The sequence below is a fragment of the Phyllobates terribilis genome, unplaced genomic scaffold (genome assembly GCF_046119375.1).
Source record: "Phyllobates terribilis strain yellow unplaced genomic scaffold, ASM4611937v1 Scaffold_2__4_contigs__length_985480577, whole genome shotgun sequence".
Lineage (NCBI taxonomy): Eukaryota > Metazoa > Chordata > Amphibia > Anura > Dendrobatidae > Phyllobates > Phyllobates terribilis.
Genome location: NW_027362762.1, coordinates 389,608,023 through 389,629,918, shown reverse-complemented (window position 1 = coordinate 389,629,918; position 21,896 = coordinate 389,608,023). Strand labels below are relative to the sequence as shown.

Sequence of the window (21,896 nt, the reverse complement as noted above, 5' to 3'; positions counted from 1 at the left end):
GGACCACATCAGACTAGTCAGATCTCTCTCTTATAGACTCTGGCCGGCATTTCAGAGTAAATTATTATTATTTATTATTATTGCGCCATTTATTCCTTGGCACTTTACATGTGAAAAGGGGTATACACAGCAAAACAACAAGTACAATAATTTGAACAAAAACAAGTTACTGATTGGTACACAAGGAGAGAGGACCCTGCCCGCGAGGGCTCACAATCTACAAGATCATAGCTGGCTGCAATTGTGCAGCCAAACTCTGATTCATGCTGCCCGCGAATCAAGCGACAGGACCCCTTTAAGTATGTCCTCCCTTAGACATTATTAGATTGTTCCTTCCATTATTAAAAACAACCTAAACAAATAGTAAAGTTGAGTTGTGCCACTTTTACACAGACCAGTCCAAGCCAGCAAACCAGCACAAACTGGCTATATATGAAAGTCGATCAGTGTTCGTTTAAGATAGACAATTGTATTATATTGTCAGCAGCACATCACCTGTTTACACAAAACAATGTGCTGTCGATAACTATGTTCTTAAGCCGGTTTAAAAATCATTGCATCTGATATATGAGGGTTTTCCTCGTGTGTCGGGTGAATGGCCGGCCTCTTTAGATGGGCCAATAGTTGTTCCAACACCGTTTCCCCAATTATTGGCTCATGTAAATGGGCCATTAGTAGCCCCGTAGAGTTCTGAAAGACAACGATTACAAATATATCTCAAGACTGTACACAGATTTCAGAAAAACATGTATTCATTATATATGCAACAGAAGTGCAATGGACTGAATAACCTACAATAATAAAAAAAAGTGAATTAAGTGTTAAGGTTTAGCTTACACCTTTGGTGGAATGGACAATCTTTATGCTCACATGGCAACTTCTAACTCATTGATGAAAGTCAGCGGTAGCAAAACTCAATAGCATATGCAATTGGCCTAATAGCATTGCCACTCTTTCTGAGCTATTTAAAGCCCACTGCGCTATCTGCACCTGAAATGAATATTGATTTCCTCAAGAACAAATTGGCAAATGCACTCATCACAGCACTAAAAAGAGGCCCCACTAATGAATCAGTTAGGATGACCAAATTTACTAGACACTCCTAGCTTTTCTGCACCTTCTACAATTCCTAAAGTGGAGGATCGTTTCCATTAAACAGTTCTACTAATGAAAGTGGGCCAAGTCACCTTGTGAGTGCAGAGCTGGGTACGCTCAGTAACAAGAGGGGACTTTGCTTGAAAACACACTAAGAGATTAACTTTGTTCAACAAATCAATAGCTTAATCAAAAAAAGAAATTGTAAAATTAACTTAAAATTTCCTTTAATGAAGAGACTTCTACTACCGTTGATAGCTTACTGATGGTTGAGGTCTGACCGCTAACAGAGATCAGCTATTGCCAGCAGTCTCAGACCATGAATGAAGCAGAGGTGGACACGCTAGACCTCTGTACATTCATGGGGGGTTCCAAAGAGCCTGTTGTCGGGACCATGTAGGGTCTCTACAGATCAGCAAGTTATCAACCTCCGCTCCATACAGACAGGGCTCATAGCCCTGCCATCGTGACCCGAGGAGGTCACAGCGGTCAAACACCCAGATATCCATAAATTCTCCCCTACCCTGGGCATAAGAGCTTATACACTTGGTAAAATTCCTATGGCCATTGCTTCACATTGTTACTTGTTTAAGGCCTTATACATGCAGTAGAATTATTTCCATGAAGCTAGTAAAGAAACAAAGTCCCTGTGAGCTACAGGCATTCCCTGAATTGTCATATGTCTTTGTGGAGAGCAATATATGTAATACCTATATAGGGAAAATGCCTTCACAATATGGCATCTGATGCAGCTGCAAACATTTCCTAAGGTTTCACACTTGTTTTTATGCATTTTTCTGGGTGACTTGCTAAAAAATAAATAAAAATTCAATTTTTCGTTCACAAATTTTTTCACACTTTTTTTTGCGTTTTTCACTCTTTATAGAGAAATCTATAGTGACAGGATCTAAAACTTGGTACATTTAAACAAAAGAGTACAAAGATAACACAACTGCAATAATTGCCTGTATTGTGCCTCAAAATTCCCTACTGATTTTCAAAAAATACTCTGTGTGAAGGCAAATATATTAAAACTCCATGGAATTGTTTCTTCTGCCATACTTTATGTAAATGTATAATAACTTCTAAATGTTAACAGATATTTACAAGCAGACAACCTGCAGTCTGGTTTATTTGATATTAACGATTCCTACATATTCTTTGGATGGTCCTCTCAACTGAAGCAGACTTCCTCACTGTTGGGCTTCGTGCTGTGAACCGTACAGGAGGTATAGTATCTTCTGGACCAAGAAGAAAGTCAGTAAAAGTGTCTGCATTTTATATATTTAGCAAGATAAGCTTTCTTGCTCGGTCTCCAACTTCTCAAACAGGGATTTTCTTGCCATTTCCTGTCTTCATTCTTTCTTTCTCAGAAAAATAACATGACTCAAGTAAGGACCCCATGTGAAGCTTCCTGAAAAATCTTTAAAGAGGAAGTTAAGCGTTGTCTGCGGCACCCTGTAAAATGATGTGATTGTTGTATAGGCTGTCCGTAAGGGGTTGGGGTTACTGGTAGGCTGAGTAAAGTATGGCTTGTGGCAAGAAGGTCTCCAATGTCATAATTTACTGCTGCACATCCCATTTCTGAGCCACTAATGTAGCCAGTGAGGTCGTAATTAAAGGCAGTACACAGATTATATACGCACTGTCTGACTACATATACTCAAACTGCTAGTACAGCACCTTCACCTTTAACAAGAGCGCATAGAAAACATTATGAGATACAACCCGTTTTTAGTGTAAAAAAAGCAAGTACAGCAGTATGTGAAACTCATTTATTTTTGTGATTTTACCATCTTGTCTTGGTCATCTGAAATTGCAGTTTGGATTAGGATAGTTTACTTAAATTAGTGATGTGTAAAATGTAAACATTGGCTGAGCTAGGTGTGAGATTGAACAATACCTGTGGCCCACTAAGGTGTGAAATTGAACAATCCCTGAGCAACTCAATGGCAGACCATAGTGTGAAAATAAACAGTGTCCTACAAACTCAATTCACTGCCAGTGTCTTAGGTAAACTATTCCTGAACAATTCACCTCTCCCCACTGTTACAATTGTAATTCTGGTTAATAAGGTTTCACATATGTCTTGCATTGGTGACCTATGTTCATGTTTCTGTGGTGGAAGCAAAGCTGAACTTTGGGATCCTGAAAAATGCTCCAAAAAACGCACCAAAACCTGCATTTTTGATGCAGCTTCTTTCATGCCAAGATATCAGGATTTGCTGCAGAAAAAAAACCACTGAAAAAACGCCTAGTGTGAACATCGGCACCCTGAGATCATGATTGTGTGGTCCTGATGTTTGCCATGACAATTCAGGAAAAAAAAACAATACTTTGGCTATGTTCAGGCAGAGATCCAGACTCTTCATGTGAGAAAGCAGCATATTATAGTTGCAACGAAATTCATTCAAGCATTGTGGGAAAAAACTGTAAGGCGCCCACGATGCAGAAATGCTCCGGATTTTTCCTGAGCGTTTCTCCATTTCCCTGGCAGAAAAAACACATGCGGTTTTACATGCGTTTTTCCTGCCAGGGACAAGCGTAAGTGAAGCGTTCTGATCATGCGACTTCGCATGTGGGTTGTCAAGCGCTTTCCAAGCAATTTTAGCATCACTTGGAAAGTGCTTGACAACTTGGTCACACTATATAAATCCATGCAACCGGCATGATGGATTTTATATAGTGTGACCAAGTTAGTTAAAAAAATAAATAAATAAAAATGTCTCCTTATCTGATGTGTCCAGTCTTCCCGATGTCTCGCGGTTGTGTAAAAGGACCTGCCATGATGTCATTTAGTCATGGGAAGGGGTAACACGAGCGCTGACGTCAGCGGTCGCTTGACCCGTCACATGGCTAAATGACGTCATGGAAGGTCCTTTTAGACCATCGCGAGCTGCTGGGAAGCCAGGACGTATCGCTATGGACACCGGGGGCCATCAGAAGGTGAGTATAATGTATATTTTTAAATTTTAATTCTTTTTTTTTTTTTTACAGGTACTATGGTACCCGGGTCTGGAGGAGAGTCTCCTCTTCTCCAGACCCGGGTACCATCCGCACATTGCACATTGAATCGCTTAATATCCGCATGTGCACATGTAGTCATGCGGATATTAAGCGATTCAATGCAAGTCAATGGCGGCGAAAACGCCACGCAAACGCAAAATAATTGGTAGTGCTGCGGATTTTTCCGCAATGATTTTCCGCAGCATGTGCACAGCACATGCGGATTATCATTGGGGAACATTGCAGACCTTCTACCAAGGGTTTTTTTAAGCGTTTCTGCAGCGGAACTGCCGCTGTGGAAATGCTTAAAAAACGCATAGTGGGCACACGCCTAAAGAAATCTTTTGGAAATTGACACTTGATGAGTATTTTTAAATCTGCAGTATTTATGTTGTAAATTTTCACAGTGGAATTTCCCCCTTCCTTTGATCAGTGTGAAAATGTGTACTGAATCCACAGAAAAATAGGTGGCAAAAACTGCAAGTAATGCATGTGGATTTTGCAGCAAAACCGCAAACGATTTTTTTGCACTGTTAATCACGTCCTATGTCGACATACCCCATAACGATGAAGGAAGGATGTATGAGGGCTAGCAGGTCAGAGTTTAAATGGCCCCACTCATTCACAGCTGTACAGGCCCTGACCGGCTCCATCTGTCTCTGGGGCATGTTCCATCTGATTCCTTATGTACAATTTCATATAAAATTAGAGACATACATGGCTTCAGTAGATACTGTACTAAGTCATAATATATATATATATATATATATATATATATATATATATATATATATATATATATATATATATATATATATATATATATATATATATATATATATATATATATATATATATATATATATATATATATATGTATATATGTTTCCAACCCAGAGACCCTCTTTAGCTAAAAAAAATTTATCATTTAGTGTAGGTGCCTCCAAAGCAAGAAGTACCCACAAAAGCAGCTAAATACAGCTCTTTGCATTTACAGCAATAAAGAGAGTTCCTGGGCCATCAAATGAAAACACGAGTATCAAATGATACGTTAATATATGAGAAATTCCAAGGAAATCAGACATCGAGGTTCTTGGGAATCCAGCACAATAAAGACAATTATTTAATTGCATGCACTTGACTGTGTTGTGAAAATAATAAGCCAAGTGCGTCACAACAATATTTTCCTAGGTTATTACAGAAGATCTTATCACTAGACAGTTTAACACTAGACAGGGCTATTACTCAGCAACATGCTACTCATTACAAGGATGCATGAAGATAAGAAGACGACGTGTATGCACTTCAGCCCAACAATGCACAGACATTATATTTTACATGTTGTATCCAAGTGGAACAAAAAACAAAACCTTAAATAAAACCTTGCACTGCCAACTTGGACAACAGACAAGACTAAGAGCTCATGAAGACGTCCATGGAGCTCGGTCCAATCATGAACCACTAGGCACGGACTGCATTGAAATATATGAAGCTGTCATGCTCCGGTTAGAAAACCACGGCCAGTCCGTGATTGGACAGAGATCCTGCATGAACCCTTATAACTTCTCTTTATAACATAAATCATGATGTAGCCTGTAGTCTGTGCTAGAGGGCACTACAATAGAGAAACTTGTTTTCAAAGGGGAGAGCAATGAAGCTCAAGAACTAGGTGGAGACCAGTGAAAGGCACATTTCTTCTTGTGTGTCCAGCCAAGAGCAGAACAGATGGGAGTAAAGCATGGGTGAGTTAGCCGAAGGTGGTGGAATTAGTATGGCACTGGTGAGAGGACAGAGGCAGCATAATAATAATAATCTTTTTATTTCTATAGCGCCAACATATTCCACAGCGCTTTACAATTCAGACATTATCGGCACTGTCCCCATCGGGGCTCACAATCTACATTCCCTATCAGTATGTCTTTGGAGTGTGGGAGGAAACCTTGTCCTTGGTGGGATTTGAACCCAGGACTCCAGCGCTGCAAAGCAACAGTGCTAACCACTGAGCCACCGTGCTGCATAATGGTTTGTGCACCATGTGCCCCAGGGCAGCGGAGCCTGTAGATCACTTGTGTCTCCAAACTAATTGGGTGCTTAAAGCAGATGATAGTCAGAGCCTGCAGGTGAGATCAGCTAGTGTGAGAAACAGCAAATTACAACAAATTGTGCTCTACTCCTGTTTCAAATAAGTTTTTGAACTGATGTTCATTGAAACCACTTTGAGATTCAACTGAATTGTTAAATCTGTGCAACATTTATAATTGTGTGGCTGTGTAACAGATTTCACCAATAAAATACTGACCTGAGTAACCAGGACCTGGAAGAAGCAGTTATAGGTAACCTGTTCAGAGACTGTATTTGTCTCATTCACATTCATGCCAGTATCTATCTGTTTCCTCCTCTGATGTAAGATGACTACATGGTAGCCCTGTTTTACTCCTGGGACTTGTGTTACAGCACACTCTGAAAGTTTGGAGGGTTAATTCCAGGCAGTTAGTATTTTTTCCGTGCCTTGAGCCCTGGGCGAGCCTTCTGTCTATTTAAGTTTCTCAGACTCTCACTGCTAGTTATAAGTGCTTCTTAATCAGGCTGTCACCATCCATACAGTCTGCTTCTGATCGTGCTACCTCACCATTCTGGCCAGCCATCTCCATCTGCCAGCAACTACACCAAATACTCAATCCAAGGTTCAATCCAAGGTCCCAAGTCCACATCCTTGTACAAAAGTTAAGAGGAGAAGGCCAGTGCTCCACTGGGGCCTGATAGACGGAGTACCTAGCCCAAAGACTGTCTGTGGATGCCCTATTTAGAACTGCCAGGCAACAATGGACAGAGCCACTTTACAGTTTAACACTAGAACTACTGATGGAGTCATTTTGACTCCTTTCGTTTTTTATTTCTCTTCTGTGACTACATTTTTCAGAATTCCGGCTTGAAACTCGGTGACTTTTCCTCAAATATGATGTGAAAAAAGATTTTGTGAGAATAAATAATTTTGGTGAAAAATTTGCGCGTTTTTTTCAAAATTTACCAAGAACTACTGAAGGGAGTCATTTTGACTCCCTACTATATTTTGAGGTCCTTTTGTCACTAAATGTTGCTATAAAGTTTCGTGCATAATTTTTTCACTCTGTCTTATTTACCCTGATGTTCATATAGATGTAGTTCAATTTACATGTCAACTTTTCACATTTTCCTTGTGTTTTACCTGCTTGTATTACTGTGTAATGCTGAACAAAATAGCTTGTTTACTCTAGGCTCTTATCTTATGCTAATGAAGGGTGGTGTTTTTCTAAGGTCCTAGCAGGAGACAGTATTCTGGATAGTAACTTTACTTTCAGTTCAGCTGAAGAGACAAAGAGAACAGACGCAGACATACGAGCTCTGAAGACTCATACAGGTATGAATTGTTATGAAATAGTTTAGCTGTCTGTCAACTGATTCAGCCCACCTACTTTTGAAGGTGGCAGAACAGTTATTATTTCTTTTAGTTTTCATTTCATTTCTATTTTTCAGCAGGGAACTATATAGAATTATGGAATTTGTGAGGAATATGGAGAGAAGACGTTTGATAAAGCCTCAGGATATTCTGGCTACTTTGCAATCCATACCGGAGGATGAATCGGAATCCGAATTGCAGGAACATGTATTTGATTCTGACAGTGATGAAGATTTCATTCCTCAGAACATATCAAGTGAATCTGAAGACTCAGAAGGAACAAATCCAGAAGGTAAGTAGTTATGTGTATTTATTTGTTCTTCCACACACTGAGTTAGGGCCTGTGCACACTAGCAGAATTCTGGCTGAATAGCCATCTGGATATTCTTGCCGCAATACAGGCCGTACCTGCCCGCTCATGCCTGAAGCTCCGCTCCGAACCCCGGGCTGGAGCCGCTGTCAGGGACAGAGCAGCGCTTGCTTACGCGTGAGCACGGCTCCGTCCCAGACAGCGGCTCCAGCCCGGGGTTCGGAGCGGAGCTTCAGGTATGAAACTCCGCTCTGTACCTGAGCGGGCAGGTACGGGCCGGATTGTGGTGAGAATATCCGGTCGGATATTCCGCCGCTAATCCAGCCAGTGTGCACGGACCCTTACAAAACAAAAATTCTAAATATTCATCAACTTTTTTACAGATATTCCAAACACATCAACTGGGGATCGGGCTCATGCAGTTATGTTGCCTCGTGACCATCCTCCTGGTCGTGGACAGAAAAAATCAGCAAAACGTCCCAGAAATGAAAGAACAACAGATAACGATGGCGGCGAAGGTAATGCAACAACAAACACCAGAGAAGGCGAATCTGAAGGAATACTAGTTTCAGCGGATGGTATTCAATGGAAACCTGTTGAAATTGGAGAACACTTGCCTGGTAGGCGTGACAGCCAAAATATTCTTCGAGAAGCACCTGGCCCTACAGGATACGCCAGAAGAAATATCATTATCGATAGTCCTTTGAGTGCATGGCGTTTATTTTTTGATTCATATATATTGACACATATAAAGAACTGTACGCTTGCAGAAGCATGCAGGAACAATAATTTACAGTTTACTCTATCTGATGAGGAGCTAGATGCATTCATTGCGATATTCTAGGCTCGTGGAATATCTGGCACGAACAGTCACTCGATTAGCAGTATTTGGTGTAATGACTGGGGAATACCGTTTTGCAAAGCGACAATGTCTAGGGACCGCTTTGTTGAAATTATGAGGTTTCTCAGATTTGATGAGAAATCTACTCGATCGGAGAGACTGCAAACGGACAAGTTTGCTCTATTTTCTACTGTGTGGGACAGGTTTATTGAAAATTGTATTGCGTGTTACAAACCTGGCCCATACATAACGGTGGATGAGCAACTTTTCCCAAGCAAAACTAGGTGTCCATTCACGCAGTACATGCCTTCCAAACCAGATAAATATGGCCACAAATATTGGCTAGCTGTTGATAAGAGGAGCAAATATCTGGCAAATGGCTTCCCTTATCTAGGCAAAGATGACACACGCTGTGCTGAGGACCGTTTAGCTGACCATGTGGTAATGAAGTTATTGGACCCGTTTTTGAAAAAAGGTCGCAATGTTACAACCGATAATTATTTTACTTCAGTAAAATTAGCTAAACAGCTAAAAAGCAAAGGAACAACCATCGTGGGAACACTGAACAAGATAAGGCGAGAAGTGCCTAAAGAAATAAAATCCATGAAAGAGGAATTGTACAACACTAAAGTGTTTAGAAATGAAGACAATTTTACACTTACAGTATATCAAGGAAAGCCCAACAAAAATGTTGTCATTTTGAGTTCCGTCCATCCAGATGTTGTTGTTGCGTCTGATTCCGCTAAAAAAACTCCAGAAATGGTAAAGTTTTACAATGAAACAAAATATGGAGTAGATGTAGTGGATCAGATGGCACGAAAATATACCACACGAACATGCACAAGGAGATGGCCTGTTCATGCATTTGAAAATGCCTTAGACTTTGCGGGTATAAATGCATGGATAATATTCAAGGAGATTACCCACCAAAAAATGTCACGCAAGGCATTTTTGCAAACGCTTGTGAGAGAGTTGAGTGGTCCTTATGTCACAGATAGGGAAAAGGGTTCCACGTCCCAAGTTTCTACATGCTCAGAAGTGATGGTTCAAACAAAATTTTGCCAGATCAAAGAAAAGTGCAAGAAAAATAGATCTGTCAGAAATTGTAAGACTTGTGGTAAGTCTTTGTGTGGGCAATGTACTGCCATAAATCAAAGGCAATGCCTAAAATGCGAAACACCAAATGTTTAGAAGGTGAATTCTGCGCCATATTTTCATTTTTATGCTCCTCCACCTACATTTTCTCTGCTTTTTGTTCTTCAGTTGTTGTTTATATGTGTGCACTTGAATAAAAAAAAATGTTTGAAAAACGTCTATTATAATTATTGTTATTTTCTGTAGAAAAATAAGAAAAGCAGAAAAAAAATAATCAAAAGCATTACTGTTGGATCTCACAATAATAATACATTACAAAAAATATAATTATTAATAAATAACCACAAATGAAACTCTAAAAATAAACGAAAACAAGCAAGGAGTCAAAATGACTCCTTTCAGTAGTTCTAGGCGGGGTCACGAGTCCAGTAGTCCTAGTGATAACTGGCCCAAAAATGATGGATCACCTCTAAAAATGTAGCTGATAAAAATGTAGGGCCAGACCCAGTTGGTTTAGAATCTTGCACTGTGGATTCAATATCGTGAAACTGCTGAAGACCAAGCCACTGTAGATCCGCCAACTACTTCTGACTGTAACATGACTTTACCAGACTAGTTTTCTAGTGACTGAACGGTTTTCTTTTTTTCACCTTTTTAGGGAAAGTTGTCGACTGTATTTCAGACTCCACCCACAATTGTCTGATACTAAGAGCCAGCATGTGGGACTCATTTTGCTGCTACAGGGGAAGCCCCGGGATTGGGCCTTTTCCCTACTGATGCTCAAGAACTCTCCACAGTTCCTCAGTAGAGCCTTTCTTGGAGGCCCTTGGACTCTTATAGGACAACCCTAACCACTCATGTAAGCCAGCTCCACTGGCCAGCATATTTCTTCTCTGAGGACTCAACCAAGGGCTACTGTGTAAGTCCGCATCCCTATACTGGGGTTAAAGTGGAAAGGTCAAAGCTTCCCTGGGATCTGATAGTCAGAGTTTCTAGCACAAAACCTGTCCTATTCAGAGTTTCTAGGCAACTATGGACAGAGACACTTTACAGTATGTTGCTGGATTTATTCTATTTGATGAATCTGCAAGTTATTATTCTTCTGTTTGGTAAAAGATCCTTAAAAAAAAAAAAAAAAACAGAAAAGAATTCAACCAAAAATCTCTGTGTTTAGGGGGTCATTCAGCTCGACTGCTGTAATCTCTCGGGAGAACAAAATGAATGGGCATATGAATTCACACTACCCACCCCCTCTTTCGCCTGACATCATCTCGTGAGAGGCCTGCATATCAAGATCTAATGTATCTTTGGCTGATCCTGTCGCAAATCATTGCGATCAGCTGAGGAACCTTTATGTGGCCTTTTTTACCCAATTGTTTAATGGCTTTTCGCAACTCATCTTTGGCCTCAAAAAAAAATTTTAGGGGACCATAATGTACCTCTGTACATTAAACTTAAGTATGAATCATAACATGTTAGATTGAACACTGTTTCATGAAGTAATTTCTCCCTCCGTAATCTGGTGCTGGATCAATGTCGTGCTGTGCCACGTGGATGAGGCCTTATACATCAGACACATCACCACATTTCCTTGTGAGATATGTGCTAGTTGGTAGTTTCTCATCCACTTGTATAAACAAAGCTCATCATCAAAGCCCACAACTTCATCACGAGGCAGGTGGAGAATGTGGTTCGGACAAATACCAACAGAAGCAATCACCCAAAAAAAACAAGTTAACTTTAACTATAGACTTAATATCATGCCAAGCTCAACAGTAAGTAGTCAGGCCAGACTGCTCTGAAGTGGGTTTGGTTCAGGTGAAATAGTAAGACTTCTTTGCAAACCTTGCAATTTCTGAATATACTCCACCCATACTCGTGCACAAGAAAAAAAAACACTTTAAAGTGGGTGGAACATACCACAAAGCATACACAACACATCTGTTATGTGGTAAACAATGGATAAAAGAAAAACCGGCTTCCTTCAAAGCTAGCTTAGGAAAAATACAGGGGCCACATTAGGCCATGAAAAATGAAAAGAGTTCGGGCACGTGGGCACGGCACCTTTGAAACGCCAGCAGACGTAGGAGAAGACGATTCAGGAAATTGCCAGCGTCTTTACTGGCATCTTTTTGGTAGTTTTTGAGACCGCTTTTTTTTTTTTTTTTCAGTAAATAGAAACTAGTGTGCAGCTTCCAAGCGGAAGCGGACAGACGATAGGACAAATCACTTATTTTAGACACTTCTTGACTTTTGAAACCTAAAGAGCTTAAAAAAAAAGCTAAAAAAAAAACCTGAACATATGAACAGCAAGTTCCCAACCCAACTGAAAAAGACATTGTGTGTACATACCCTTAAAGGGGTTTTTCCCACAAACAAAAGTTAATTTTAATAATTGTCTGTGTCTGACCATGTACAGAACATACCACATCTCCTGGGCAGGGGAGGAAGCAAAAGACAATGCAGATATTACAGCCGGGGATCACAGAGGATTCATTTTGTGAGGTAAAACATTTCACTGCCTGTTTTTATACAATATTTTACCTCACAAAATGAATCCTCTGCGATCCCCATGCTGTAATATCTGTATTGTCTTTTGCTTCCTCCCCTGCCCAGGAGTTGTGGTATGTTCTGTACACGGTCAGACACAGACAATTTTTAAAATGAACTTTTGTTCGTGGGAAAACCCCTTTAAGGCTAGGCAGTGTTCACATTCTGACTGCAACGTATGCCAAAGGGATCCAACTGACCCAACGTATGCCAAAGGGATCCAACTGACCCAACGTATGCCAAAGGGATCCAACTGACCCAACGTATGCCAAAGGGATCCAATGTATGCCAAAGGGATCCAACGTATGCCAAAGGGATCCAACTGACCCAACGTATGCCAAAGGGATCCAACTGACCCAACATATGCCAAAAGCGCATCCTCTTGGGAATTTGCTGGCAAAGTATACCTCCAAGTTTGACCTATATCATGATATTTTTCATGTAGCAAATAGAAAAAAGTCTAAAGTTACATTCACATATTTTGTACAGATGCTTTCATCCTTTATGGGATTGCAAAAGAAAACTCTTCAACACACATTAATAGCACATGACCCCTAAATAATGGGAAGAAAAGCAGGGTATTTCTACCTTGTCTACGTAGTTTGGAATTTTTTAAGAGTTGTACAAGATTAGAAAAGCAGTTGACTATTTTCAGAAACTGTATTACAACTGGACACAACTCATGGAAAGGGCCAACATGTTTTCTGGAAGAAAGCAGCTGTGATCCTCTAGCCATCTGTAATCCCCTTTATAAAAAAAATTATATTTGGCTATTTTGATTTTCAATTAGTTATTTTCTTTCGATTCTTGGGGGACTATGGCCCTTTCCATTTTGAACCAAAACACTCTCATGACTGCAGTTCTACAGAGACTCTTTGTAGAGCGGCAGCTGTGACAGCAACTGTTCCAGCCTGTAGGAATCCATGGCCGGAAGGCAGTCACTAGATAAGTGACAAAAGGCTGTGCTTAGCAATGATCCAAACTTCATTAAAAATGATCATCAATATAAGAGAAACCTTCTATTTTAGGGCACGTCAACATGGGCTTTAATTTGCAAAGGAATAAATCTCCTGCAGAATTCAGACTGTCACTTTTTTTTTTTTGCTGTGGATTCAATATAAATTTCACTCTAGGTTAATTTCCAAAAAAGGCAGTGCAGATTCTCTGACCTGTGTGAACATACATTTAGAGGTTACCAGCTCGCAGCTTAGGCAATGAAGACACTGCATCATCACAAATATCTAAATGTGATTTATGTACAATTTGGAACAAGTGTTTCGTACACAACTCAAATTAAGGCCTAAGTCAGATGTCCGTGAATTTTCTTGTACATAAAGCCTCATTCAGAAGTGTTGCACGTACGGTGGTGACCAAAAGTTTTGCCTTTTTTTTTTTTTTTTTTTTTTTAGTAAACCACAAGCAAATGGTTGTCAGATATAAGGACGAAAATTGTGTTTGACCTTGTTTTATCCCTTTATATGTTAGTTTTCAACATTTGCTGGGCCAAATGTATTGCATATTTCGTCATGGGTAGTCAAATTTTGCCTAAAATTATTATTTTATTTTTTTGTGTGTGTTTTTATGTTAAAACATGGCAAAGACAAAGCCAAATTTATCATCAGATGTCAGGAAGCTTATTATTTTGAGAGAAGTCAGGCAAAAGCCAAAAAGAGGCAGCTATGGAATACAACTGTTCTCAGAGTCAAGTGTCTTATATATTAAAGAAAGAGAAAGAAGGTTATGGAACAGCTGACAAACCTAGAAGTGGACGACCACAGAAAACTTCCTCCAGAGTTGATCACATTATAAGAAAAAGTCCGTATCTGATGTCCATAAAAGTGCTGTACAGATTTCACACGAAATAAAAGAAGAATATGGGGTCAAAGTGAGTCACCAAACTGTGGTGCGACGGCTAAGAGCAGTAGGGTTGAATGCACAAGTTCCAGTCAAGAAACCTTTCATCTCTGCAAAGAACCAGAAGGTCCGACTTGAGTTTGCCAATGGAAAGAGACAGATTGGTCTAAGGTGTTGTGGTCGGATGAATCCAAGTTCAATCTGTTTGGTAGTGATGGCAAGCACTATATATACCGACCAATTGGAAAAAAATAATGATGTAAGGTACCAAACACCTACAGTGAAACATGGTGGTGGCAATGTCATGGTTTGGAGCTGCTTTTCCGCATCTGCCCTTGGCCCTCTGCATAGAATTGATGGAAATATGAATGCTACCATATACAAGGATATACTGGAGAATGTAATGCTGCCACATGCTAAAACCAAAGTAGGCAGGGGATGTATATTCCAGCAACACAATGATCCTAAGCATACATTCAATTTAGTAAAAAATTGGTTAGCAAAGAAAAATGTTCGCCTGTTGCAATAGCCAAGCCAATCACCTGATTTACACCCTATAGAGCACCTTTGGGATGAGTTAGGGCGACGAGTTGGCGCCTGTACCCATAGCGATAAAGATGAATTGTTTACAGATTTGCAAATGGAATGGAGCAAAATCCCTCAAGATGCCTTGAATACCCTAGTGACTTCAATGCCCCGTCAGTGTGGTGCAGTAATTAAAGCAAGAGTTTATTCTCCAAAATACTAAGTTATAGCATTGTAAACAATGGATTACTCTCTATGTTGTGATCAACAAATAGTATATGCAAAACGTTTGGCAGTCAGTTTTCTTTAATTCAATGACCATACCTATGTTCAAAAGCATTCTGGTTAAAATTAAGGTCTTCCATGATGACAACTTCATGCACTTTCAATTCATCATGAGGGAAATGGCATCACAACAACCACACAGAAGTAATCACACTTTTTTTTAAAAAAAATGCAAAACTTTTGGTCGTCACTATATGTGTTAGATAAAAAAAAAATTTCAGGGATATAGCACCCGTTATAATCTACGATGGTATTCACATGTCCATGTTTTTTCACAGACCGTGTGTTTGTGCAACACATACAGAGAAATGTGCGTTTTTTTCAGGCAGGAGATGGCAAGGGTCAATACAGAACACTGTTAACCTGCAGATTAACCCAATATCTGCAGGTCAATAGTGTTTTGTTTTTTTCACGTGACATGTTTCCTTTAGGCTATGTGCCCACGTTGCATTTATGAAGCAGAAAATTTCTGCTGCATAAATGCAAGTCCTCTCCCGGAAAAACGCATGCGGAATTCCGCACGCGTTTATCGCGCATTTTTCGCGCGTTTATCACGCGTTTTCCACATGCGGAATTGCCTTGCGTTTTTTATGCATTGGACAAAGGCAATTCCGCTTGCGGAAACACAAAATTAAATGACATGCTGCGGATTTTTGAACGCGGCATAAACGCTGCGGAAAAATCCGCAGCATGTGCATAGAACTTGCGGAATCCCATTGGGGACCATGGGGTGCGGATATACATGCGTTTTTCAAGCGTTTACGCTGCGGAAATTCCGCAGCATATACGCTTGAAAAATGCTACGTGGGCACACAGCCTAAAGCTTTTTCTTACAATCATTTTTTATTCTGTGACATTTGTTGCATACATTATTCCTGGTGTTATATTTTTTAAAGTCCTACAGTCTGCATTACCTGAACCCCATCACGGCTCTATTGAATTGTACTTAGATCACTGTAAATCTTGAAGATGTTTGAAGTTTGGGAGAAATGGTTGGGGTGCGGGCTCCTGCAGTAGCATCTCTATGGATGTGTTGAATGGATGCATTGCTAGATACATGGCACAATGACTACTTTCAATGCCATATGACCCCTATTGACTTACACTGGAGTCTACTGGGTTCAGTGATGGCTTCCCTCATGTTGGTGGGTGTGTGGGGGAGGGAATGAGGTCTGCATACAGCAACATTCTCGCGGTCATATCTACAAGGCCAGAAAACACAACCTAATAAGCGCAGATTAATGACAACATGGTATTTATCACATCAGAACTTGCCCTTTATTCATGGCCCCTACTTATACACTACTTCACGTCTTCTGCGTCCTTAAAATGGGGAACACCAGGCACCAGCGCGGTTAATACATTGTACTGCTATTTCAGTTCTGCATTTACAATTGATAAATTTACTTGGATTACAGTGCTGTGTCTTTAGACTTATGTAACACCCCACTTTATATTAGTTAGATAAAGCAATTTCCTTTCTAGCTTTCACATCCTTTTCAGAATAAGATCCAAGATCATGTTCACATACTGTACAGATTACTGAGAGCTTGTAATTGTACCAACTGACTGCATGTGCCAGGCAGATTAGACATGATTATCAGAGTGTGAACAGGCTGTATGACAGACACTTCACAGCGCAGGCAGGGACTGTCATATTGCTACTATGAGGGTTGTCTCATAGTGAAATGGAAGCCGGCGGATTACCAGCAGTTAGGGAAACCAGAACTGTGACATCAGCTATTATCGTTGGGGAAGCTGCGTCTAGCCAAACATTTTCCTACTGTAAGCAAAAAAAAATAAATAGTTTTTAATGGATTCCCTGCATTCTATGGACAGACATGTAATGAATGGATGGGCCAGGTCAGTCAGGGTAGGAGATGCTTTTAGATTCGGCAGCTGAATATTAATATTAATGGGGTGTTAAAGAGAATATTTGGCAGCAAAACAACCTTTCCTTGGCAGCTACCGTTTGTGCAGCCATTTAAATCAGATCTGTCAGCAAAGTTCACTACACAAACAATAATCAATAGATACAGTCATATGAAAAAGTTTGGGCATCCCTATTAATCTTAAGCTTAATGTTTTATAAAAATTGTTTTTTTGCAACAGCTATTTCAGTTTGATATATGTAATAACTGTTGGACACAGTAATGTTTCTGCCTTGAAATGAGATTTATTGTACTAACAGAAAATGTGCAATCTGCATTCAAACAAAATTTGACAGGTGCATAAGTATGGGCACCCTTATCATTTTCTTGTTTTAAATACTCCTACCTACTTTTTACTGACATACTAAAGCACTTTTTTGGGTTTTGTAACCTCATTGAGCTTTGAACTTCATAGCCAGGTGTATGCAATCATGAGAAAAGCTACTTAAAGTGGCCACTTGCAAGTTGTTCTCCTGTTTGAATCTCCTCTGAAGAGTGGCATCATGGGCTCCTCAAAACAACTGTCAAATGATCTGAAAACAAAGATTATTCAACATAGTTGTTCAGGGGAAGGATACAAAAAGCTGTCTCAGAGATTTAACCTGTCAGTTTCCATGTGAGGAACATAGTAAGGAAATGGAAGAACACAGGGACAGTTCTTGTTAAGGCCAGAAGTGGCAGGCCAAGAAAAACATCAGAAAGGCAGAGAAGAAGAATGGTGAGATCAGTCAAGGACAATCCTCAGACCACCTCCAGAGAGCTGCAGCATCAACTTGCTGCAGATGGTGTCACTGTGCATCGGTCAACTATACAACGCACTTTGCACAAGGAGAAGCTGTATGGGAGAGTGATGCGAAAGAAGCTGTTTCTGCAAGCACGCCACAATCAGAGTCGGCTGAGGTATGCAAAAGCACATTTGGAGAAGCCAATTTCTTTTTGGAAGAAGGTCCTGTGGACTGATGAAACCAAGCTTGAGTTGTTTGGTCATACAAAAAGGCGTTATGCATGGCGGCAAAGAAACACAGCATTCCAAGAAAAACACTTGCTACCCACAGTAAAATTTGGTGGAGGTTCCATCATGCTTTGGGGCTGTGTGGCCAATGCCGGCACCCGGAATCTTGTTAAAGTTGAGGGACGCATGGATTCCACTCAGTATCAGCAGATTCTTGACAATAATGTTCAAGAATCAGTGGCAAAGTTGAAGTTACGCAGGGGATGGATCTTTCAGCAAGACAATGATCCAAAACACCGCTCCAAATCTACTCAGGCATTCATGCAGAGGAACAATTACAATGTTCTGGAATGGCCATCCCAGTCCCCAGACCTGAATATCATTGAACATCTGTGGGATCATTTGAAGAGGGCTGTACATGCTCGGCAACCATCAAACTTAACTGAACTGGAATTGTTTTGTAAAGAGGAATGGTCAAAAATACCTTCATCCAGGATCCAGGAACTCAATAAAAGCTACAGGAAGCGACTAGAGGCTGTTATTTTTGCAAAAGGAGGATCTACTAAATATTAATGTCACTTTTCTGGTGAGGTGCCCATACTTATGCACCTGTCAAATTTTGTTTGAATGCAGATTGCACATTTTCTGTTAGTACAATAAACCTCATTTCAAGGCAGAAACATTACTGTGTCCAACAGTTATTACATATATCAAACTGAAATAGCTGTTGCAAAAACACCAATTTTTATAAAACATAAAGCTTAAGATTAATAGGGGTGCCCAAACTTTTTCAGATGACTGTATCTTAGACCTGATGAGATTGATGTATTTACTTTGAAAGTCCATGTCAGAATGGCTGTATAATCCTTTCTAAACTTTTACGTTCATCCACGTTGTCAGACTGAGAGCTCCTCAGTGGCCCTCCTCCGTGCTGTAGCTTAGATCTCACACTGCTCAGTACAAGCTGCAGCTGTCAGTCAAGATGGCTGCAGACAAAGAGCCCACGAGTCCAAGTATGTTCAGTAATCTAAATATCAAGATCAGATTCTGACACAAATTTTCAAAGTAAGTACACCATTCCCATCAGGTCGGAGATATATTTAATAATGTTTACAGTTTTCAATGTGAAATCTGGTGACACATCTGCTTTAAAGGGGAATTTCCATCTCCAAGTTCCTATCCCAATATGTAGTAGGTGTAATAATAATTGTAAATACCTCCAATTATAAATGTAGTCTAGTTCTTCTGATTAGATATAGCTTTTAACCCATGAGCAGACATTGCAGTAGATTAGGTATCCATGGTTACAGACACTCATATAGTGACAGCTAGTTGTTAGTGGTCATAACCATGGATACCTAAGCTACTCCAATGGGGTAAGCGAGATAGCAAAACAGAAGAAGGTATTTCCTAATATTACCTCTACTATTGGGATATGATCTTGGAGATGGGAATACCCCTTTAAAAAAAATAGAGTTAACAAAACCATTGCAAATATTGAAAATGGAAGCACATTCTCTATGATAACCAATGAGATGCCAGCTTTCTTTTTTTAAATGAAAGCTGCAACCAGGCTGGTCTCTATAGGCAAGCTTTTCACTTTTAAAAAAATCCTTTCTAATCACCAAAAATAAATACATTTAGATTCTTATTTATGCAGTTAACACTTTTGCAACTGTACTCAAATACGATGCAGGCAAAGCCTGAATAGAAAAAATATCAACACTTTGTGGTTAGCTTGAGCAGGACTCCACCTTTAAGTGAAAAAAAAATTCTCAGCGGATTTGACACTCGATAGAAAACCACAACCAAACTGCTGGTTTCCTTCTACATGGGAAAACCTCTAACCGGAAAAAAAATGTTTACGTTAAAAAATATTTACTAATTTCAAAGCACATTATTATAAAGCACATACTGTAACAAAAATAATAATCAATATTTTCATTGATTGGAGTAGATTAAAAACCCAAGACGACTTGATAATGATAATTCTCATAATGTGAAAAAAAAATCAAAAAAACACAAAAAATATATATATAATTAGATAGATAAGAGAATACTATACATACTACAAACAAAGGATAAAACTTCCCCATCAACCCTGAGGCAAAGATACTGCATCTCCTATCAGCAGTGGACAGACAGTGGTTTGGGTACCATCAAGAAAGATTTTGGGTCCTTTCATATTTTATAAAGGGCTCCAATTCTTATGAAACACATTCAATACAATATTGCGACATGTGAGCAAAATCCGTGACAGGCTGCAGTTCACACCACAATCACTAGGAGGCCACATACAGAAACATATAGCATAGACATTTCCCGGCAGAGTATCGCAATGTCATGTTTGCTTTTCATAGCTAGTCATCTCGCCACACACATCTCAGAACAGTTAAGTGAGGAACCTTCTCTATCTGAGGGCCTCCCAAATTGTCAGTCTATCACCGGCTCCATGGAGATTTGTACCAGACCCCCTCATCCCCCAGCCGAAGTCAGTTGACATTTATAGTACTGTCATCTCTTGGGACATGAACCTCTGGAGCCCCTCTTTGAACAACTCAGCATTTTGGCTCATAGATCAGTATTTTTAGACTTTTGTGAAAGGAAAAAAAACTTTTACCAAGGATGGTTATAAATATGAAACATAGGCCAAAAAGAAAAAAGGTTAATTCTTAGAAAGGGGGCTATAAAATAATAGGACATAAGTACTGGTAATCTCTGCAGTGCTTAAAAATCTAGTTATGCTGCCGGATGTACAGACTAGTAGGAGTATAACACACACACTGACTGTATGTATGTATGTATGTATGTATGTATGTATGTATGTATGTATGTATGTATGTAATAAATATATATGTAGCTTAATAGACAGACAGACAGCTAGATACACATGGAGGGAGGAATTACAGCCCGTCTTACAGCAGAATGATTCCTCCATGTAACCACTTCCTCAAAGTGACCACTTGAAAGTCAGGAGCAGTGCCCAGTCTGGGCTGGTACAATGTGCCCATGCTACAAGTACAAGCTGAGGCTGGCAGACAAGGCGCTGCCATGACTTGGTATTCCAGTCACTGGGGACCTTCCTTGCTTTACAAACATTTTCCACTGGGACAGAAGAATGAGAGCTTTGTTGCACTAGAAACCTTTGCTGTCCAGGGAGAGGTCTCGTCAGCAGGCAGATCACACAGGCATGGGCATGAGACCCAGCTTCTTCCTCATGTCCTGGCAATGCCACATTGTCAGGGTGGTAACAAATGACATCATCCAAGTCTATGAGGTCATAGGCCGGGTGAGCACTGCTGCCAGTCTGATGCCACAGTGCCATCCTCTACACATTGCTGCCAGTCTGATGCCCTGCACATTACTGCCAGTCTGCCATCCTCTGCACATTGCTGCCAATCTGATACCCTGCACACTGATGCCACACTGCCATCCTCTGCACAAAGGCAGGAAGCCACCAATCATCCTGCGCTAATCACCTGTGCCCAGGAGGGATGAGGCAGCCTGGCAGGCAGCACACAATGCTGAGGAGTAGGGCAAAGTGTTGCTGTAGGGTCCAGGTGCGCCCAGTGCTCCCACTGATAACTTACTGCCCACACCCGGCTGGCAGCACTGCCCTGGACGGGGCACAGCACAGTAACCCCGAGCAGCCGCTCACCTATCTTGATCCTGACGCTCTGAAAGACACGGATCCCTTCCTCCTCCACCGCCATAGTGCTCGGCGCTGTAGCACGGCTCGCTGCTCACTGCGGAGCTGCCCCGGTCACTGTGCTGCCGTTCCGGCCACTGCCGCTCTGGAGCCCGGTCTCCTCCTCACACAGCGCTGAGCAAAGCGCGAAGCGTCCGGAGGTGACATCCTCCAACCCAGGACGCCGAGTCTGGAGGGGGCGGAGCGCACACGACCTCCTCATCGCTGATTGGCTGAGGGTTGAAACGGAAATAATGAGGGGGCGTTGTCAGGAGTATGGTCCATACTCACCATTGGTTAAGACGCTGAGGGAGGGGCGTGGCGTGGC

The 21,896-nt window shown here is 40.7% G+C and overlaps 1 protein-coding gene across 1 annotated transcript in view; it reads right to left on the bottom strand.

The window, feature by feature from the left end:
* Positions 1 to 21,789, bottom strand: part of RASA3 (RAS p21 protein activator 3) — a 230,725-nt gene extending 208,936 nt beyond the window's left edge. The window contains exon 1 of the mRNA XM_073664847.1: positions 21,539 to 21,789. Within this exon, the coding sequence (XP_073520948.1) occupies positions 21,539 to 21,593 (55 nt within the window). The 5' untranslated portion in view covers positions 21,594 to 21,789. The remainder of the gene's footprint in view (positions 1 to 21,538) is intronic.
* Positions 21,790 to 21,896: the final 107 nt, after the last annotated feature.